The sequence below is a fragment of the Dermochelys coriacea genome, chromosome 11 (genome assembly GCF_009764565.3).
Source record: "Dermochelys coriacea isolate rDerCor1 chromosome 11, rDerCor1.pri.v4, whole genome shotgun sequence".
Classification (NCBI taxonomy): domain Eukaryota; kingdom Metazoa; phylum Chordata; order Testudines; family Dermochelyidae; genus Dermochelys; species Dermochelys coriacea.
Window position 1 is genome coordinate 19,335,607 of NC_050078.2, and position 22,149 is coordinate 19,357,755.

A 22,149-nucleotide genomic window follows, 5' to 3' on the forward strand; every position below is an offset into this window, starting at 1 on the left:
CCCACTGAGCTCCCTGCTCTCAAATCCCAATCCTGACAAGCCCCAGCCCCTTGCACCACCCTGATCCCCCACATCCAGACCCCCATGCCACTGACTCCAATTAGCTGCACCCGGACCCCCACCCCACCAAGTCACTCCCCCAGTACCCAGATCCCCCTCTGAGACCTCCAGCCAGATCCTCCGCTGAGCCCCAACCACTTTCACCTAGAAGCCCCTATAGAGTCCCATTGCTCTTGCACCAGGAACCCCTCTAACAAGCCTATGCATCCAGATCCTCCCACACCTAGACCCAGCACTGAGCTGTCTGCACCCAAATTGTCCTGCACAGAACCCTCTCACCCACACCTGGATCCCTCCACACTGGTCCCCTCCACACTTGGATCCTCCCTGGTTAAGCCTACCTGCCCCACACCTGATACACCTGGCACAGAGCACCAGGGTGTTTCTGGGGCAGGCCCAGGCCTTGTGCTGTATAAGGGTTGGGTTCAGCCTCACCACTGAGTCCATGTCCAGGGGGCGGGGAGGCTGCAAGGTGATCTCCCACCTGCATGCAGCCCTTCCCCACTGCCATGCTGAAGCCTCTGCATTTATTTATTGACAAATAAAACTTGCAGAATTTTAAAATATTGTGCACAGAAATTTCAGTTTTTTGTCGCAGAAGGCACTCAGGAATACAATTACAGAACTCAAGACAGATCTCCCTAAATTTAACTTTTTTAAATGAGAACAAATTAAAACTTTTAAAAATTATATAAAGAGAATCTAATTGTCTTATGGTTATTTTCTGATCTGAGGGTAGGAATCTGACAAAGCAAGAGGGATTTTCTATTGGAAAACAATAGAACAAGAACAAGCTCTCTCTCTCTCTCTCTTTTTTTCATCTCCACAGAAAGATTAACTAAACTGGTTTCTCATGGAATTTCTTGGACTGAACTCTTCTCCCCTCTTTGCTTTCTGCATTTTTTCCTGTTCTCAGATTACTATCATGTGTAATTTCTGAGGACCATTTTCTTTATGTTCTTTTCTCCCGAAATCTGGGGAGGACTATCAACTCTCAACAGAATAGACAAAAACAGCTGAAATCGGCCCAACAGTTGTCAGTGTCTGATGTAACCTGAAAGGTCAAAGCCTATTTCAGCTTGCACATTGCAAACGGATCTCAAGGGAGAACTTCTGGTTCCAGTGAAAAAAATGGCTGTCAGCCTTGTGTGTCAGCCCACAGTTCTCAGGACCTACAGAGGACTTTCCCTGTCTCTCAGTTGAGAAAGGTACTTTTTTTTGTTTTGAAGTTTGAAGTTTTTTGGTAATCAAACTAAAATGGTTTTGTTTCCTTTACAGGACAAGATGGCAACAAAAACTAAGCCACAAGTTAATTATTCAGCTTGCAGAGTGATTTTGGTCTGTCCAGCAATTTGGAATGCGATTCAGTTTTACTTAGAAATCTGAATGTTTATGTAGATGTGAAAGTATGCTTTAAAACAAATCTCTGAAGTTCAACTAAAATAGAATGACTAAGATTGTCTTTTTTTAAAAAACTCTTGGATACCTTTTGCCTATGAAGTAAACTTAGTAAAAGCAATGCTACATTCAAAAATGTGTTATTTCAATACAGATTCCAGTTTAACAAAGAACAACCTCAGAGACTCTTCTCCCAAAGATTATATTGGGGGAGGGAAGAGGGAAAGAGAGACTGCTACTGTCTCAAATTATCACACAGGGCAGCAAGATGGCAGCTCCCATACTCTAATTTGTATTGTTTTTACGATAACTAAAATTTAATTGTGAAATAAATGCCAGTAATTGTTTTGAAAAAGGATAGTGAAATTCTGGAAGTAAACTGGTATTTTCTTGTGAGACACATATAAGTAGTGGAAGTTTTATAATGTTGCTTCTCTCTGGTGAAGGACACATTGTAAGGAAAATACAAAATACTCAAGTTTATTGTAATAACAAAACAAGAAAAAACTTGAATGCATCTCACCTTTAGCTCTGCTTGTATGAATCCTGCCACGAACCCAAACCACTTCATCAGCTTTCTCTACTGTCAAGTCATTTATTCGAACCAAAACTCGATCTGTATCAAATGAAAAGTTATTTTGGTATGTTGATCTTAATATAAATATTGTTTGTCATTATATTCTAAATGTTCTACTTCTCTACAGCACTTGCACATCTTTGTATGATAAAACCACAACCATTACTAATTATTTACAGCATACAGGGTTTAAAAAGCATTAAAAACACCACAATCCCATTTGCAACATGCCATGAATTGTTTTGATCAACTAGCTTTAAGCTCGTTCAGGCTAGTTTATAGGTTGACTTGTAATTGTCTCTGGAGACAAGGTCTAAATGAGTTTAGAGATTAGAAGTAGTGTAGGTAGAAAGTCATGCTGGACATCAGTTTCTTAACTCTGTTAATTAATTAATGCATTTACAGCCCTTTGGAGACATAAAACCTTGTAAGAGGCAAATTATTTTGCAGGTGTACCTGCAAAAAAGCATGAACCAGAAACACTACAGAGCTATAGATCCATAAAAAATTCTACATTAGCAAACCGAAACTTATATAACTCAATACTGACACAGAGGGCCTAAATAACTTTAAAAATATGGTCCAGGCTGCTGTGGAAGAACAGGGCTTATGCCTTGAAAGTGCAATCTCTGTGTAACAGACAGTCTTTTACAGGTCTGACAATGATTGCTTTGAGTCAGAATTCCCACATTATACTATGGGAGTTAGTCCCTTGGTCCTTTCGAAAACCCCACTAGACATGTTTCTGCATCTTTAGCTGCTTAAGTATCCAAAGAGGCTGAATTTTTAAAGGTATGTCTACACAGCCCATGGGAGTGAGCCTCCAAGCCTAGGCTGACAGACTTGAGCTAGCATGGCTAATGCTAGCACTGTAAAAATAGCTGTACAGACAGCACTTTGAAGTTGCATCTCAGGCTCTTGAGCCTAAGGAAGGGGTGGGCTTCAAAGCCAGAGCGTCAGCGCAAACCACACATTCAAAGCACTGAATATACAGCTATTTTTACAACCCGAGCTCGCTCTCACAGGGTGTGCAGACATAATCTCCAAGCCTAGAAATTTGTATACCATCTTTGGGCTAGTGCTGAAGTGCCATGTTATATTAACTATAGCCGAATGGAGACTGGGAAATAGAAAGGAAAATATTCCAAGAATGAAGGAAGTTAGAAAACCAAAAGCCATTCTGAAAATTAAGGCTTTGTCTAGATTAGGATTTAAAGATGTGGTGTTAGATCACGTTAGCCAACATATGCTAACTAACATTATAAAAGTCCAAGTTCCTCCTAGGCTTTACCAGCTTACTATGTGTTACACAGTGCACTGTCTACACTAGACTTTCGTAATGTGTTCACTAACGTGGTCTAACGATACAAAGCACATTCATAAAGACAGTGGTTTAAGTGTCTTCATTAAAGTGCAATTTTGGAAGCAATGAATATTGCTTTTAAGTTTTAAGACATCACTACTTTGGAATGAAGAATGGAAAGTCAATTAAGAATGAGAACTTCACTTACTACATTCTTCTGTGCATCTCAAAACTCTAAAGACCACATTTATTTATTTTTAAATTCCTATAAATGGGAATTATGTGTGGCCAGTCAAGGGCAGAATATGGCCCATAAAGTAGCGTATTAAAGTATTGGGGAAAATATTTTTAAAATAAGTCCACAGTTAAAGGGATTAACTAACCAGACAACTGACATTTCACACGGATGCTAACAGTTAATACGGTAACTCCACGAGAGTAGATTTATTTCTACCTGTCTCCTCAATTGCACTTCTTCCTAATTTCTTGGCTGTAATTTTTCTGAATAATATTGAGCACTCACTTTTATTTTTAAACAGTATCTAATGTTCAGTTACAGTATAAGTAACATTTTATAACCCACAAATTCTAGCAATAACATCTAATCATTCATAGTTGATATGTGGTTAAAACCACTACTCATTAAAAGGGATAATAGTTTTTTTCTTTACAAGAGATACATTATACCGGCAATCTAAGATAACAGAGCTCCATCCCTGCTTCTAGGCTTCTCCATTCAGTGGGATCCACCTTTTCCAAATACCAAATTTAATTTCCCCAACTAGAAACCCGATCATCCCTACTCCGAGCTTCCCTTTCCATAAAAACTCTCCCATCGCTTGCCCTCTCCAGGTTACCGTCTGCCATTCTGAACTCCTCTCTGTCTTTGAATACCTTTCAAATCTTGCCCTGCAATTATATTATTCTCTATTGGGTTGGGATTTAATTTCTGGGAATTAAGTTTTTGGTTTGGAAAATTCTTTTTTCTTTTTGACAACGATGTGAGTACATTAAGATAATTCTGTTAGGAACACATTCATAGTTGATTTGCAATTAGCACTATTCCTCCAAATAGAAAAGAGCTAGTTTTGCAAATAATAGACACTAGAAACAAAAAGCTACAAAATGGAAGCACACAGAGGACTCAAACAAAAAAATCTACCCAACTGGAAAGGGTGATATCTGACTACAGCTCCCCATCTTCGAATTTCAGCATTGCTATTGCAAATATGCAAATGGTACAACCTCTAGTTTCCAGCAGTTCTGAAAGTTTGATATTTAGGCAGAACTAGAATTACCTTAATTTAAAACTGCAATATTTCAAAGCTACAACTTTTTCCAGGGGCTAACAAAGACAGACTGATGTGTCACTCTTTGTACGACTCTCTAATGCATTAGACATGAACAGCAATCTGCATTAAATTAACATTTCTAAAAGTTTACTGTACAAATGGTCCAGCTTTCATCACACAACTCACATTTTGCTGTGAATTTTTATAAAATTCAAATTTCTTTTTAAACTATTTCACCTTACATAGAAAGGGTAATAAAACAAGCTCCAAAGAGAGGAATAATAAATAAAACTATTTTTCCAGAAACAAACAGCTACTTTTGTAGCTTGTTGCTTCTCTAACATTTCTAAAATTCACCCTTCTATCCTCTCTCTGCTGACATGCTGATTGTTCATGCCAAGGTTTGTTCTCGTCTTGCACGGCTGTAGCCCTGACCCTCATCTCTCTTCAAGGCACCCAACAAGTTGCAGCTAAAACAATCCTCCCTTCATGATGTTCCAACTATGTCCTCTCTCCCAGGAGTACCTTTAATGGCTATCTTTTCCCAGATCAAACTCAAGCTCCAAGTCTTCACCTTCAAGGTACTACACATTTTTGCTTCTGCCTACATGTCAACCTTTATTTCTATCTACCGTCCTGTTCACTATCTAAGTTGTTCCCCTTCTTTTCACCCTGTTGTTCCTTCTGTCTCTTCCTCCCACTTGTGCATCTATACCTTTTTTCTTTACTGTGCACTACACCCAAAACAGCCACTTCCTTTTAGGGTGACAAAAATCCTCACCTGCTGTTCAAAACACACTATTAAATTACCTATTATTCACTAACTCCACTCCACCTTCTCTTGTGCCTGACCTTATTCTAAACAAGGAAAAATTTAACCAATAAAACAAGCTGTATCAACTGTACAAGATTTATTGTAAACCAAGCTCTTTCATTCCCTCCCCAAAACCTTTGTCTTTATTAGTGTTTGTCCAATTTCGATTGTAGATTCCTAGAGGCAGGGTCTCTGCCTTCTGACATTCCTATGGTGCTGCATAAATAAAAAAGGAAGATGACTTATGAAGGGTGAGTGGAAGATGACTTATGAAGGTTGAGCAAAAAGAGCTGAAACTCAAAAGCTGTAAAGATGCAAGTAGTTACAGCAAGGGGAAATGGGCTAAAAAGGGGGAAAGTCAATTGGGATTTAATTAGCAATCACAGCCTGAAGCAGACAGGAAAGATTCTAAAGACATGATTTAATGGGATGTGAGAACATCAAATAGCCGTAGGATTGCCAACATTAGCAGAAGAGAGACTGAATTTATAGTTGCAAACAGGCCATGACTGAAGGAGGAGATGAGTTTGAGATCAGTGTAGTAGGGAGGAGTACCTATGAAAAAGTTGTGTGAAGTAGCAGAACAATTTTGACTTAGATTTGGGGAGAAACAGGAATCCATGAATATAGTGGGATGCTTATGGTCCTGCTTCCTAGACTGGGAGAATAAATTGGCTGTATTATTCTGTACCTTTCAGAATAATTGTCAAGTGACTAATGATTCTGGGTACTCCACTAAGATGTCTCAAAACATGGGCACTAAAAAACAAATATTCAAAATCACTAATCACTTTTGAAAATTTATGCTACTGTTTGAGAAACAATTTCATTAAACAAGATGGGAAGTGACTGAGAATCAAAGAAGGATGTATTCTAACAATGTTCCAAGATAATGAACAAATTTAGAGCTGCAATATGGGGAAAAATATGTTTGGGGTCAAGGGAGCTAAGTAAAAATCCCAGTCAAAAACATCCAAAGATACAAGCCAAAAAGGACTTTTTATCCAGGTGAACAGACAGTTTCAAAAGCTAAAGTTGGAGTGGGAAGTTAGTGTGGAGTTAGAAGCCAATGGATAATACAGACAAAGAGAAAGGACTTCATCTAAAAGTGATACGTCAAGGTTAAAGATAACACCACCCCCTCAAGAGGAGATGGCCAATTTATTTGTTCTTGCCATCAACCTAAAGGCACTTCATAGGGAAAAGTGAAATGAGAGACAGTGGAAAGCAAGTATTCAAAGAGGAGTGTGCTGGATAAATAGCATAAGCAACAGTATTCAATTACACATCCTACTTGATCTCAGTGTGACAAGACTAATCCATAATGAGAGGCAAGGAAAAGACAATATTAGTATTCCAGAGTTTACCATATTAATACAATTAGATGCTTTTATACTGTGCCCTTCCGACACACAGTGATCACCGCTTTCTTTAAAGTACAAAAGCTTTTAGCAGGGAAGTGACTATATGGTTCGACTGTAGGGAGAATACCGTACGATTGTAAGAACTTGTGAGAAGATCTGAGCAGCGGAACATGTAGACAAGAAAGTATTTTTCCACTGTTTTTCTTTTAAATATTGTTTCTCCTTATAAATCCCAACTTTTCTCAGGCATGTTGGTTCTGTGGACCTTGTAATCTGAAGAAAACATTTTCAGATAAGCATAGACAAAATGTCCTATTTTTCAGTGAGGCAAAATCCACAAATCCTCAGATTGGGATTTTAAAAGTAAGAGAATTTCTGGGGGTGAGGGTGTTAATTTTGATGAATTAAACAAAGTTTTCTTTTTTCTACTTGAACTCATCTATTGAAGAACTACAGCACTGGGCACTCTCCTGCCAAGCATGGGTTGATAACCATATGGCCCAATTACAGATGTGTCTTTAAGACTCTTTTGGGCAAGAACATGGCTATTGACCTTAAGGAGTTTGCTCTAATTTATGACAGAGGAATCCTATTACATGGTTTGTATGTCTTCAATATACATCATTTAATCCACCTGGAAATTGATGGTTTTGCAACTCTTGTCACTCTCTGAAGGATCATATAGGAAATCTAGGTTTATGGGTCTGCAATCTCTTCTTGTGTAATAAAGGACAGATTGTCCTACAAGTCACGCTTTGTTTATTATGATCCCTGAAAAATCTGTTTCTCTGTAGAACGGTCTGTACTTCTTCCTGTGCTGTCCAGTCATTGTGTCTTTTTTTTTTTTAATTTCTTTGCTTCTGTTAGCATGTCTGCCACTATTTTACCCAATTTCTAGAAGCTGTTGAGAACTCTATGATGATTTTCCACATGCAAATCCATATGTGCCTACATATATCATGTTGTAATTCATGGCTCTGGTTGAAAAGGGGAGTGTGTCCATATGGACATCAGAGAAGAACAGTTAATATAAACTTTTTCCAGAAGGAAGCACCCAAATTATGGACTCTCTTGTCTTGAGTGGTAGATCCTCCAAGACTGTCAATCCAAGCAGGATACCTGGGGTAGATATTGCTGATGCTGTTAGGGCCAAACCAAACCAAACTCATAATTTCCTTTAAGCAATAAGACCATTCTTCTGTCAGCGGAGTCCTTTGGTAAGAGGCCTCCTTTCCTATGTTGCCACACACTCAATTAAGAATGAGAAAGTGGCATCTACCTTGGTCTTAGATTTGTGTACCTGCCCCCAGTATCCATGCTCCTCAGCTGCCACCCTGCCCACAATCCCTCCTCCCCACTGAAAACCTGGGCATCCAGGTTTCAGTTCCCTATCTGCAGGCAGTTTTGCAGGGCCTTCAGCCAGGGAAGGCACATCCCAGCACTTCTTTCCCTGGCTGCAGCCACACAAACCTGCCTTCTCTTATTGGCAACTGCTGCACAATGGCAACTTTTTGCTAGTAACCAAGGGGTTGCTAATAAGCAGAATCTATTGAATTTCCCCCGGCTGCTGCACTTTCCCCCTTCACAGCATTTCTGGCGGGGTTTCTTTGGATTTGAGATCTCTGGTGCAGGGTCCTCCCTGATAGGCAAAGAAGAAGGGTACTGCGCCTTATCAAGATAAGGAGGTTCACAGGGCTGCTTGGTGGAAGTTCTGAAACTAGCAGAAGGGAGCTGTTCTTGGGACTCCCCTGTGGTGCAAACCTCCAAACCAAGAAGTTTGGAACACCAGATCTGCTTGCTGGGGTAATCAGTGTCCCCTTGGAGAAGGGCAAAGGGGGAAAAGCACCTTGGGCAATCCTTGAAGAATGGAGAGGAGGGTTAGATGAACAGTCAGGGGTTGGCCCATAAACACATATCACATTTTCTGTTAGTATATCTTGACATGTCAGTTCCTTATCCTTCTGTGGCCCGGTATAGTTTGTGCAGAGCTTTAGTTTGTGCAGAGCAGTAATGGCTATGGATTAGTATCCAGCAGCTTCCTACAGCCTTTGGATTCTCTGGCCTATAAACAGCAGCAGCACAGGTTAGCCACCCCCAGTACGTACCCACGGATTTCAGGCAGGCTTGTACATGGGACGATTAGCCTGTGCTGCTGTTCCTACTTCCTGTTGTACTGCAGCTACAGTATTATTTTTATTGTGCTAGTTCAGATGAGAGCTAGCGCAAGCACATGTACACAAGCTGTGAGTCACCCTCCCAGCTCATAATGTAGATGAAGCCATTTATCCATTTTCGGGAGGCACTGCGTTCTGCTACTCCTGTGCCTCTTTCTCCTCCTCCCCTCATTTGCTTGCCTTGCTCTGCATTTCCCTGAGGAGAACCCACACAATCCCTTTCTTGGAGAGGCAGCAACTGCCTAGTCTTGGTCTGCTTGCAGAAGAGGCAGAGATCTCCCTTTACACATTCCATTATGGAGGATGTGTAAAAGGGGCAGGTTTTTCCTTTAGTTTTACTATTTTCTGCCATAGTTTCTTGCTTCTAAGGCTATGAACAGAGACTAGTCCAGTGGTTAAGGTGCTGGATCACAGGAGACCCTGGGTTCAATTTCTCATTCTGTCACAGACTTTGACACACCTTGGGCAAGTCACTTAGTCTCTTGTACTTCAGAACCGAATCTGTAAAATGTGAATATTTCCCTATTTCACAGTGAGGATAAAATCCCTGTTTGTTAGGTGCTCATGTACTGTGATGAGAGCCATAAGTACATATATAGTTACATGGCTAGACAGCTGCTGAAATATCTCATCAGAGTGCTTACTCCAAACCAAGGGAACAAATGCTTTTCCATGTCCTAGGACTTGCTGAACTAATTTAAAATTTTAGTAAGTCAGTTTTAGAATGGTAACATTGTACATGGCAATTTTATTTTAATCCTGAGAAAGAGTCAAGCCTGCAGTGGGGGACAAAGACAAAAACTCTTGGTTCTTCAGGAGACGTTTAGGTTGCTTCAGTGACTGAAAGGTCTGTCTCTACTTCCAGTACTGCCAACAAGCTGAAGAGGCAGCGTGAGGAACTGTTGATCTTTCCCAGCTAAGAATGAACATTTTAAACAAATTAGGCCATGTCTACACTGCAGGGACAACAGCAGCATAGCTATGGTGCTGTAGCTCCTCAAACATAACCCTGTAGCTCAGGGGTAGGCAAACTTCTTGGCCCGAGGGCCACATCAGGGTTGCAAAACTCTATGAGGGCTGGGTAGGGAAGGCTGTGCCTCCCCCAACAGCCTGCCCTTCCCGCCATGACTGCCCCCTTCAAACTCCAGACCCATCTAGTCCCATTGCTCCTTGTCCCCTGACTGCCTCCTCCCGGGATCCCACGCCCCTAACCGCCCCCCGGGACCTCACCTCCTATCCAACCCCCCTCATTCCCCTGACAGCCCCTCCAGAACCTCTGCCCCATATCCAACCCCCCAGGCCCTACCCCCTTACCATGCTGCTCAGAGCAGCAGGACTGGCAGCCGCGCCACCTGGCTGGAGCCAGCCGCGCTGCCTGCATGGCGGCGTGGCTGCAGGGGAGTGGGGACAGCAGGGAAGGGGCCAGGGGCTAGCCTCCCCAGCCAGGAGCTCAAGGGCCGGGCAAGGACGGTCCCACAGGCCGGATGTGACCCACGGGCTGTGGTTTGCCCACCTCTGCTGTAGCAGATGAAGACTGCAGTAATGGAAAGGGTTTTTTTTTATTTCTGCAGGAACACCATGTCCCTGAGTGATAGAAGCTAGGTCAACAGAAGCATTTTTCCATCAACCTAGCTGCATCTACACCAAGGGTTAGGTCAGCATAGCGTCAGCACTCGGGACTGGATTTTTTCATACCCCTGAGCATTGTAGCTATGTTGACCTACATTTAAGTTTCAGAGTAGCAGCCGTGTTAGTCTGTATTCGCAAAAAGAAAAGGAGTACTTGTGGCACCTTAGAGACTAACAATTAGCTGTAGCTCACGAAAGCTTATGCTCTAATAAATTTGTTAGTCTCTAAGGTGCCACAAGTACTCCTTTTCTTTCTACATTTTAAGTGTCGGTCTGGGTGACATCCATATTTTATTGTCTAATATCTCACCATCTGTCTTTGCAGATCAATGCAAATGCTTTCAGAGCCTTTAAACATTTCAAAGCAATAATTCTGGAGTAACAATTAGAATTAATTTTTTTTTAAAACACCTTGATGTAGTAGTATAAATGGACACAGATAGGGAGACAAGTAGTGACAAGGGAGACAGAAAAACAGTCTAGCAAAGAGGTGTTCTAGGTCAAAACTGGCACCACAAGTATCCAACATAGTATAAATTGTTTTAGAAGTTTGTTTTGTTTTTGTAACTGACCTGATTTCTCTTGTGATTGTATCAGTGGTAACACGCCATATCTCTCCTTAGCATAATCCTAAAAGGTGTTGGAAGGGACAAACAAAAATTATTTTTGTCAAAGAAATCTATACAAAAGCATGGAAAAAATAATTACATAGTCAACTGGCCCATGTCAGGACAACAGGGTAATCTAAAATAATTATAGCATTATTCCCTATAAGCTTCCCTATGTGTTACTACGATAGCCAAGACGAGCTGATGTATCATTGACAACTGCTACAAGATTAAATGCACAGGAACAGGGCATTATAAATGGAGGGATCCCAATCCTTGAATCCATTTTCCCTCTTAGTCCCCTGGAGCCCAAGTCTGCAGTGAACAAAGTAAAGTTCATCAATTTACTCAGGTGTATGCCTGACAAGTGAACAGATTTGGCATTCTTCTTATTCTATTAGAATATTTTGGCAGTTGTGTACATTTACTGGCAGCTAATAGAGGCTTACCAGTTTCTATTGTTTTTAGTGAAGCCATCTCTGCCCAGAATTATGAAGGGTTCATTTTTCGCATTTTAAAATTAAACAAATCTGCTCCCTGGGTACGTGTTATTGATGTTTGTCCCACACGCCATTACTAAGGCTATGTCTACACTACTGTGGTAAATCAACCTACACTACACAATTCTAACTTCCTGAATAAAGTAGCTGGAGTCAACGTATCTTAGGTCGAGTTATTGTGGGGTCTACACCGCAGGGCGGGGGGGGGGGGGGATTGACAGGAGACTTTCTCACGTCGACTTTTGTGAGGGGGTGTAGAATATAGGCGTCAACTGGAGAGCGATCTGCTGTCAATTTGGCCGGTCTTCACTAGACCCACTAACTCGACCACCGGTGGATCGATATCAGAGCCTCGATCCGGCTGTAGTGTAGGTGTAGCCTAAAGTTATGTTTTCTTTATCTGCAAAAAGACTTCGGTTTTCCACTACTGAGCTTTGACCTATGATCTCAAAGGGTAAGACACAGACGCTTCCCAGGCCACCAGTTATACTCAGGCCATAACTCCTATTTCGGTGCAGCGACACTGAGGTGTTGATTTGGTACCTGACTGCCCCATGAGAATAACTGGAGTGTTTCTCATTGCTCGTGTGGGGACCCCGGTTGCGCACACACCTACGACACAACCCCATGAAGAATAAAAAGCCATTAGTTTCTTGGGGGCTCAGACACTAGACTGAGAGGGACCGCATAAGCACAGAGATCTCCACACAGAGGTGCAGCTGTCCACTTTGGGAGAAGGGGGAGGAGCCCCTGTGACAGTCGCAACTCCTGAGGCTGGGCACAGTTCCTCTGGGAGCCCGGGACGCGAGCACGAAGCCATCTCCTGTGGTGTGGGCACTGCCTCCCTCTGCCCTGCCCCGGGGCGGGGGGGGAACCTTAGGGACACCTGCCTCCCCTCCCCCAGCAGCCCCCGAAGGCCCGCCCGTCCCTCACGGCAGCCCAAACACCCCCCCACCCGGACCCGGTGCTTTCTCCCCTCGCACCGCCCGGACCACATCGGCAGGCGGCGGCTCCATGCTAGCTCGGTCGCGCTCCTGGCTCTTGCGGGCGGCGCTGGGCATCTGGCCGGTTGCTGCCGCAGCTTCTGTCCCTCGGCGGCTCCCGTACAGGACGTGGCGAACCCGCTCCCTCCCCCAACTCCTCGGCTCTAGCCGCACGCAGGACTCCGTCCCGCTCTGCCGCGTGGCCGGCCCTGCTTCCGGGCACACAACGCTCGCGAGAGCGGCTGTCGGCAACGGGAGAACGTGCCCGCCTAGGCAGGCGCGCGGAGAGGTCCATTCTCTCGCGAGAAGTGGGGAGCCTGCTCGCGGCGTTTCTTTCCCACCCCCAGGCCCCAAGAGCATCTCCTCTCGCTCAGCCTCCTCCCCACCCCCTGGGCGACGGGGGAGCTGGGCCTTGTCCAGCGGGTCCCCCACCGCCAGTCTGCGCTCCCCGCAGGCGGCCTGGCTCTGGGCGTCCAGCCCCGCTCCCCAGCCACCGCCTGCGTACCCGGTTCCTGGGGAACAGCACGCGCCGAGGCAAACCCAGGTGCTTCCGCTGTTGCAGTTGCAGCGCCCAGCTGATGCCAAGAAAAGGAGGTTGTGCTCAGCGGCTTGGTGCCGTGGCTGCTTCGCCTTCCCTGCCCCCACCCAAGACTGGGGGGGAGGGGCTGGTTAGCACTAGAGTCCAGCCTTAAATTGGAGTTTCGAGCGTCTGCGTTTGGCCTAACAAAGCTCTTGCTGTAGGACTGGTGTTCCTCACGCCTGCCCTGCAGTATTCTGCGCTGGCTCTAGTCCAGTTTCGCTCCCAGCTCGAGGCCCTGTGGTCATTTCCCCTTCTAGCTCCATCTCATAGAGTTATGGACTGTGGCAGCCATGGACTTGCATACATCACGCAAGACAAATCTTTTCCTCGCCCCCTGAATTGCAGCATGCAGTTGGAAGGCATCAGCAAAAGGGACAAAATCTGGTTCGTATGCAGTGTTGCTGTAGCCCTGTTGTTCCAGGATATTAGAAAGATAAGTGGGTGGGGTCATATCTTTTACTGGAGCAATTTCTGTTGGTGAAAGAGCCAAGCTTTCAAGCTACACTGTCCTCTTTTTCAGGCCTGGGAAAGGTACTCAGCGTCATAGCTAAATGCAAGGGGAAACAAATTGTTTAGCATAAGCAGTTACCACATGTTCTAAGACCTGAAGAAGAGCTCTGTGTGAGCTTGAAAGCTTGTCTCTCTCACCACAGAAGTTGATCTAATAAAAGATTACCTCACCCATCTTGTCTCTAAAATCCGGTTGAGAGCAATGTTCCCTCTAATTTTTTACATCCATGCGCGGAATTAATTTTATTATGTGCACCAGTATGGAGGTGATGTGTTGGCAGGAGTTGGGCAGAAGGGTTCAGAGTGTGGGGGGGGGGGCCTCCGGGCTGGGGCAGAGGATTGGGTGTGAGGGCTCCAGCTAGGGGTACAGGCTCGGGGGTGGGGCCAGGAATGAGGGGTTTGGGGTGCAGGCTGCGCAGGGAGAGAGGACACCTCCTAGCCCTTTCTCCCCACATTGGGCTGGGGGAGAAGTGCCACTTCCCCGGCCCCGGCAGTTCCTATGCTAGGAAGAGGCGTTTCCTCCCCCGGCCATGGCAGCTCTGCCGGGGCAGAGGCACATCTTCCTCGGCCACAGCCCGTAGACTGCTGCACAGACGTGCAACTTAGAGGGAACGTAATTTGGGAGTCTTTGTGATACCTCTCCAGCACACAGGAAGAAAGTAAGTTTAGATAGCATATTGATAGTTGTATTATTATTTAACAGTAATATAAGAACATCAAAAAAAATTAGGTTTTCAAGAGGTGTCAGATTTCTCTTTCCCAGTTCTTACTGCTGCACTTAATGACAGCAAATGCAAAATCCGGTGTCTCACCACTAGATAAAAGGTGCATTTGCTGCTATATTGGAAAGGCTCGTTGCTCTCTGGAGTTCCACTACCACCGAATTTGCTGCAGAATTGGCTTTTTCATTTAAAAAAGAAAAAGGGTTTTGTGACAGAACCTTCCAAATGCAAACTGATACAGTGTGTTTGGCCTGTGTCTGCAAACAGCTTGAGCATAGCTCAGCTCTAAGTGAACTACCCTCTTAAAGGGATAGTAACTCTGAATCCTAAAGGTGGGAGTTTAAAGAGCAACATTAACTGTTTCATTGCTGATCCATTTACAAGAAACACCTATCTAATGTGCTTTGCCCACAGTCCAAACCACATCTCATACCTCCCCATGTGTCATGATCTCCGACTTTCCAAAAAATCTCATCTTCCCCATGCCCTACAATACAGAAGTGCATTTTCAGTACAGAATTATGCAGCACACTGAAAATAAAAAATCATAAATTAAAATATGACACTGTCCTAATTGTATTCATTTTATATTTGATTAAATACAAAACTCAATTTTATGTGTATTTAAGCTGCTGTAGGATTTCCAAGCAGTTGCACCAGAGTGCCCGCAGAGTCCAGCCCCTTGGCACAAATTCAGGTGAAGCTTGCTGAAGAGTAGAAGGGGCATTGTTTAAAGGTAAACAATAGCTCATCTGCTGCACCTTCTGTTATGAAAAATGGTTGACATTCATTGAGGCAATTTTATTGAAAACCATTTAATTCACCTGCAGTGAACCCAAGAGTGATGAGTAGGAATAAACCTGTTATTAGGCACAGACCTGTAAAAAAGGCGCTAGGAACTCTGCCTAGAATGGGCTGGCTATTCCCTGTGGATTCACTGGGGATTACCAAATGGGGATAACATCACCAGCAGCCAATCAGATGGTCCTCTTGAGTATACATGGATGAAAGGCATATTACATTTAAGTAACAAGACATGACAGACCATGTGTTAGTGCTCAATAATTTATGCCTCAGTCACATAATTAACCACAAAGCCAAGATGAGACCTGGTCAGCAGTTTGGGTTTAAATTAAAACTAACTTTTTGGTCTGAAAAGAAAGATAGTTAGCAAGTGTTATGATCAGAAGTGCAATGTAGAATTCCCAGTAGCTCTGTTTAGAAAAGACAGGCCCAGGTTTGGTTTGGTTTGGTTTTTCTGGCAGACAATTACCATTTTACAATTCTATCCTACCAGCATTTTTTCATTGACTCCATTCCATTTCTGTGGTGCTAAAGGTACATCCCTTATTATATGTCTCTGTGTCCCTACGGAAAGGTTTAACGTTTATTTAATAGACTTCAGTTTTTAAAGTCAGCATTCAATATTACAGACAAGAGTTGATCTTGAGGCATAATGCTAGTGTTTAGATGTTGATATTCTTGATATTAAAATACTAGCATTTGCATCCTCAGCGCATAGGTTACGCATGGTATAGGTCAAGTGCTCCCCAGATTTCTGCTTGGCCCGCCCAGGGGGGAAGGAGAGGGGCTCTATCCTTCTCCCGCTGCACCTGTTCCCTGGCATGATTGGCCCTGTCCCTGGCAATTGGGCCCAGGTGGGGGAGTGGAAGGGGCAAGACGAGCCACTTCTCACGCTGACTGCTCCGGTCACTGCTCTGTGCAGTGTGGCATGTTGGGCCCCTGCCCCTGGCAGCTGTGCCCAGGCACAGAGCAGATGGAGCCGCTTCTCATGTAGCTGAGGGGACAGGGCCTAAGTGAGCTAGAGTCCCCCCTCGCTCCTGGCACATTTCTGGCTCGTTCGGCCTCTGTGCCCAGCAGCTGGGCTTGGGTGGGGGGGCGGAGAGGGCAGACTGCCACTGCCACCTCTCCAGCTGGGCTCTCTCTCAGGCAGCTGCCATGCTGCATGAGAAGCGGCTCCATCCTGCTCCGCGCCCTGGGCACAGCTGCCAGGGGCCGAACTTGCTGGGAAGGAAGCACACCAGGAGAAGGATAGAGCTCCCACCCCATTGGCAGGTAACTCTTGGGGTGGGAAGAGCATGGCGGGCCCCGGGCTGGGCGCAGGATAGGAAGGTGCCAGAATCAGGTTCCCTGGCTTCTGCTCAGCCAGGGCTGGAGCTGGCTCCAGCTGGGCCCAGAAGCACATGTTTCCCAATTCTGTCGTCTCATCCCCCCAGGAACAGGAGGGATTGGCTGCTCTGGCCCAGGGAGGTGAGGCTAGAAGTCATGTGTCTTCCCCTTTACATTGTGCCCCCTTTCCTCCGTATTAGGAGGCATAAATGGTCTATGTGGGAGACTGGCCTAATGCTCGTGTTGATATCAATATCACAAAAACTATTTAAATACAGTGCTGATTGTACTTAAGAGCTCGATCCTGCAAGATGTGAAGTAGTCGCATAGCCCATTTAAGTCAGGATGAGTTGAGGGTGCTCAGCACCTCACATGGTCAATCCCTGTCTATGTAACAATCTATAAAACTGTATCAGATACCCTTTAATCTCCCAACATACACTTTAATTAATCAGAAATGGAGAGTTAAATATAAAATGTGGTTTGGGGAAGGAGCTTAGGCATGTGATTTTAAATCCGTTTAGGATCAAAAAGTCATCTGATTTGTGATATAGGGGGTCCCCAGTATACATCTCCCCCTTATCCACTGATTTGATCCACTCATCAATAAGGGAACATGTTCCAATTTATGTTGTTCCTGATCCACATACCCGTCGTTTGCACGGATCGGGACTGACATGAATTGGAACACGTTTCCCTATCGTACTGTACTTGCATCCGCTGGCCACATTCAAGGCTTATTACCTAGAAAGGACATTCTCTATGCTGATTAAGGAGATTGCAGGTGAAGGAAAGCCTAGTGTAAAGGAGTTTTGGAAGTCCTACAACATCTTGAACAGCATGGAAAACATTGATGTGTCATGGGAAGAGGTCACTTTGCAATGTATGAAGACATTGGCGCCGTACATGCCCAAATGCTGTCCACAGCTTCGTGGGATTTGATGCTGTTCCTGCTCTCGAGCAAGAAATTGTCAAGTTCATGAAGAATGTCAGCTTCGAGGAGGTGGAGGAGTAGGATGTACAGGAGTTCTTGGAGTCTCACACTGAGCAACTGACAAATGAGGAACTGATTGGACTAACAAAGGATATCCAAAGAAAGTAAGTACGATGATGACAATGACATAGGGCAGGAAGCCAGAACTCTGACAGCAAAGAACCTCTCCCATTTCTTTGGATTGCTGGATGAGATGATGGCAATCATTCAGAGCGGTGATCCTTTTCATGAACGGTCTGCCAAAGTCTCCAGGGCTATCAATGATGCAGTGGCTTGCTACAGGGAGATCGATCATTCAAAGATTCATGCAAGAGAGCAAAGGTTGATAAAATCTTTTTTTAAGACTTCCGCAACCCAAAAGCCAGCCATGGAAAAGCTAGCCCAAGAAAACCCACCCCTACCTAAATTTAGTGTAATTTACACTGTTTTGTACTGAATTACTGTACTGTATTTACTGAATTAAAATGTTGTGTGTTTGAACGGTGTTAGTAGGGTTCTACATTATTTTATTCAATGTTTGATGTGTTAAACGTGTAGCGTATAACCTGTCATAAAAGGTACACTGTTTAGGCGAAAAATTCCATGGTATACTTCGGTTCAGTATCCATGGACCTCTTCAAGAATGCAACCCCAATTTATGCTCTGACTACAAAGAGACTATGATTTTAGCTAATCATATCTTGGAAGTTTTTGAACTCATGTACAGAATTAAAATGTATTTGTGAAAGAACAAAAATTGGGGTGGCTCGGAAAGGCCTCAGAGCTCAACTTTATTGCCAACTAGTGTACTTTTTAGTGTGCAATCACTATTTATCAAGGAAAGGGATTTTAAAGTGTTTCTCCTATTTTGCATACTGCAGAACATGTTTCAATGGGGTAAAAAGTTGCATTTGTATTTTTCTCCCAAAATTCATCTTCTAGATACTATACTTATATGGCCCTCATCAGCTCAGGGCCTGAGTGCTCCTACAAGTAATTAAAAGCAACCAAACAAATACATTCTCCCTTTAGCACCTGTAAAAGAAAACTTGAAATAGTATTGATTTAAAAAAAAAAAAAAAAGAGTTCAGAGTGTGTGTGTGTGTGAGAGAGAGAGAGAGAGAGAGAGAGAGAGAGAGAGAGAGAGAAAGCTAAGTTATTTTTATAACTTTCAAATTTTGGCAAGTATGTAGTTTGTAATTTATCAAAAAAATTCACAAACTTCTGTGAAATAAATAACAAAGGCTTTGCATCCAAATTTGAGTAGGAACTGGATTTGGCAAATCCAAATCCTTCCTGGATTTTCCCAACTACACTTCCTTTAGGAAGTTTTTAGTCAATGGGAAACAAAGCCTTATTCAAAGGATTAAAGCCACAACTATTCTCTTTGTTTTACAGCTTCAGTCATAGTTTTCCTCTAACAAACAACTTTTGCAATTAATAAAACTTCTGAAAAACAGGAACTTTGGAGACGTACATGCTTAGATAAGAAGCAAGGGGTATTTCTTTTAACAGATTTCATACAACGTTTTGTGACCTTTTTTCATTAAGATGTTGATAATTGAGTTTCTCAATTAGTTTTGGAAGAGTTCTTAATAATAAAACAACATGTACTGTGATCTGTGATGGATGGTACATTAAACAGAAGAAAAATCTTGTTGGCACTTCATCTGTAATGGGTCCCAGGGTGATTTCAAATAGCTGAGAGGAAACAACTCAAATTTCATATGATGCATAGTTAATCACTGCTTATAACAGTGAAAAAACTGCAGCCAACTGGGATTTAATACTTCACAATTTTACAAAAATGTGGTTCTGTATTACTTCTGTTATACAGATATTTGAAGTTGAATTCAAATTCTGTAATTATCAGTGCGTTTGTAAAAAAAAATGCAGAATATCTTATCCTAATATTTTACCCCCATTGTTTTTATGCCAAGAGATATTTGATGGATACTTTCATATTTACATCCATTGTGTTTTGCTCATTGGTTTTATGTATTGAGTCCTAATGAATTATCTATTGCTACAGATACGTCGAGGGCTGTACTGTGGCTTTTAACTACAGCCCTCTGTTGAGGGCAGGGAGAAGCTGCACAAACTCAGCAGGCTTGACCAGTGACCCTTGGCCTGATCCTATGGAGATTATGAGGCAAGATTAATTTATATATCAGTGACAATAATACTGTTAGCAGCAGTTATAAGTGATTTACAAATAGTTGAAATACACATAGTGAAACATATAAAATAGTAAATATTATCAAGATAAGATGTAGGGTTGACAGTTTTGGTTAGACATATTCCTGGAGGTTTCATCACGACATACTTTTTAATCAATCTTTAATTCCTGGAGACTTCAGGACAATTCTGGAGAGTTGGCAACCCTAATAAGGTTGGCAAAAGGTTGAGGCCTGAGGCTTAGTAATTATTGGATTTAACACAAGTGCTTCACCTAAGGTCATAAGATTTAGCAACATGTAGCTTGTGACAACTAAATTGCAAATGAGCAAAAATAAATTTAAAGTAGTAGCTTTTGGGGGGGATTTTTGTGTACATATATCTATGGAGCTAACCACATTGACATAGTGAAAGCATTGAAAAGGGGTTGACGCAGATAACTTAGGCCAGCTTTGGACGTTTATGGTGCTCCAGAATACCAAACAAGGTCAGTAGGAATACCACTTATGGGCAAGGGGCTGAAACTCATCAAAGAGGGTCCCAGACGTGTGTGGGAGAAAAGTTGTGTAAAGACAGTGTTTGCCTAACCTTAGTTAGACACAACAGGATTGACTAGGTTGGTGTAAACTGGAATGTCGCCTCTCACTTATGGTGTACTCCACTGACTACCTTCTTCTATCTGTGCTTTCCACAGTCTCCAGGAGCTTGTGAGTATGACAGCACTAGGGACTTTTTTGTCTGTATGTATCTGGTTTTGGTTCAGTTGCATTAATGCTCGTATTTATTTGGATTTTAAATAAAGTTTTCATGTCTATGTGATTATACTTATGTCATTCACCAAACTTGTTTATTATAGTTTATGTAGCTGCTGAGTGGGTGGGTGAGATTCTGTGGCCTGCGTTGTGCCGGAGGTCAGACTAGACGATCATAATGATCCCTTCTGACCTTAAAATCTATGATTCTATGAAAAACTTGTTATCTATGACAGGTGGATTTGCACCCTGAATTAATTCTAAGGCTACAGCAGGCTTACTGGAAGGCTTTGTGCCTCAGAGAGCCTTCCAGTTTGCAGGAAGAGCACTACCATGGTGTACCCCCGGCTTCCTCCTCCCCCCCCCCCCGCCTGTTTTGGGGTGGCTTGTGTCTGAAAGTGTGCTGGCAAGAAGCAGTCCAGAAAACAAAGGGTCTGAACTGGTTAGGGTTGCCAGCCATCCAAGAATGAAAGATCAATTTTTAATTAAAGATTATGTCACGTGATGAAACCTCCAGGAATACATCCAACCAAAACTGGCAGCCCTAAACTGTGGCAGGCCCTTTCGTGGGGATAGAGAGGGTGCAGTTTCTAAAAAGATCCCTTGAACTTTTCCTCTGTGTGCACTTTTGTAAGGATTGCTTACTGTAATTAAAGTTTCCATTATTTGCGCTTTTATCAGTGCTTCAGTTGTTTGTATAAGTATCTCTGAAAGCATACAACACATTATATGACAGGAATACCTCATTTATGCATATAGATCTATATCTTTTTTTAATTGTGTGCGTATTATAAAACATTAAACATATATCAATAAAACTCTATTTGCTCACTTACTAAATTATTATTTATAAATGCAAAGAGTTTGTTTATAAATCTGTGTGCTTTTTTGAGCTGGTTTGCAAACCCATTGCCTTCTCTTTTAAATCCTTCCTGAAGACCCACTTTCATAAAGCATACAACAGATTTGTTGATTAGGTCTTCTACTTATTCAGACTATTTATTTTATCATCTTAAAAAAATTCTCTGCTCCATCCTGCCGTGCACTAGCCTTCACTGAACAACCATGTAATCTTACTGATGTGAATGCTGTCCTTTCTCCATTGTGCATTGTGACAATTTTTGTTGTGTTGTGTCTGAAATTAGTTTTTAAGATCTGCACTGCAGTGGTCCTGTCTTATTTTTTTCTGTACTGAGTAGTACTTTGTATATTTTTGGGCCCTATCAATCAGGATCCTGTACCTTAGCAAGATAGTTCTGACATAGATGATCTAATACTTTATCTTTACAATTGTTTCTAAACAGCAAAGACAACTGTTGTCCATTTTAGACTAATTGAAAGCAGAGTGTTATTTAAAAATGCCATTTCTGAGTTATAGAAACATAACAAGCAGCTTAAGTCACCTTCTATTTATTTTTTTAATACTTGTACCCAGATATAGATATAGATTTATTTTCTTTTAGATTTTATCACCTAAATTTCCTTTTGCCTTGAGACTTTGTGTGCAAAATTTCAACCTGAAATAAACTTTTTCAGTCGAGTTATAAACCCCTTGAAATAGAAGGTTACAATGGAAATACTGAATCAAGCCTCAGATACAGTG

At 42.8% G+C, this 22,149-nt stretch overlaps 1 protein-coding gene and 1 long non-coding RNA gene across 2 annotated transcripts in view; one reads left to right on the plus strand and one right to left on the minus strand.

Annotated features, from left to right (window-relative positions):
* The window catches only part of DARS1 (aspartyl-tRNA synthetase 1), a 73,005-nt gene extending 59,789 nt beyond the window's left edge, over window positions 1-13,216 (minus strand). Inside the window, exons 1-3 of the mRNA XM_038421159.2 lie at window positions 12,714-13,216; window positions 11,183-11,240; window positions 1,982-2,074 (exon numbers count right to left, since the gene is read on the minus strand). Coding sequence (XP_038277087.2) covers window positions 1,982-2,074; window positions 11,183-11,240; window positions 12,714-13,061 — 499 coding nt within the window. The 5' untranslated portion in view covers window positions 13,062-13,216. The remainder of the gene's footprint in view (window positions 1-1,981; window positions 2,075-11,182; window positions 11,241-12,713) is intronic.
* On the plus strand, window positions 13,039-21,845 carry LOC119863219. Its single transcript, XR_006277910.1, has 3 exons — window positions 13,039-13,665; window positions 15,143-15,249; window positions 19,649-21,845. It is a non-coding gene; the product is annotated as an uncharacterized LOC119863219 (long non-coding RNA).
* Window positions 21,846-22,149: the final 304 nt, after the last annotated feature.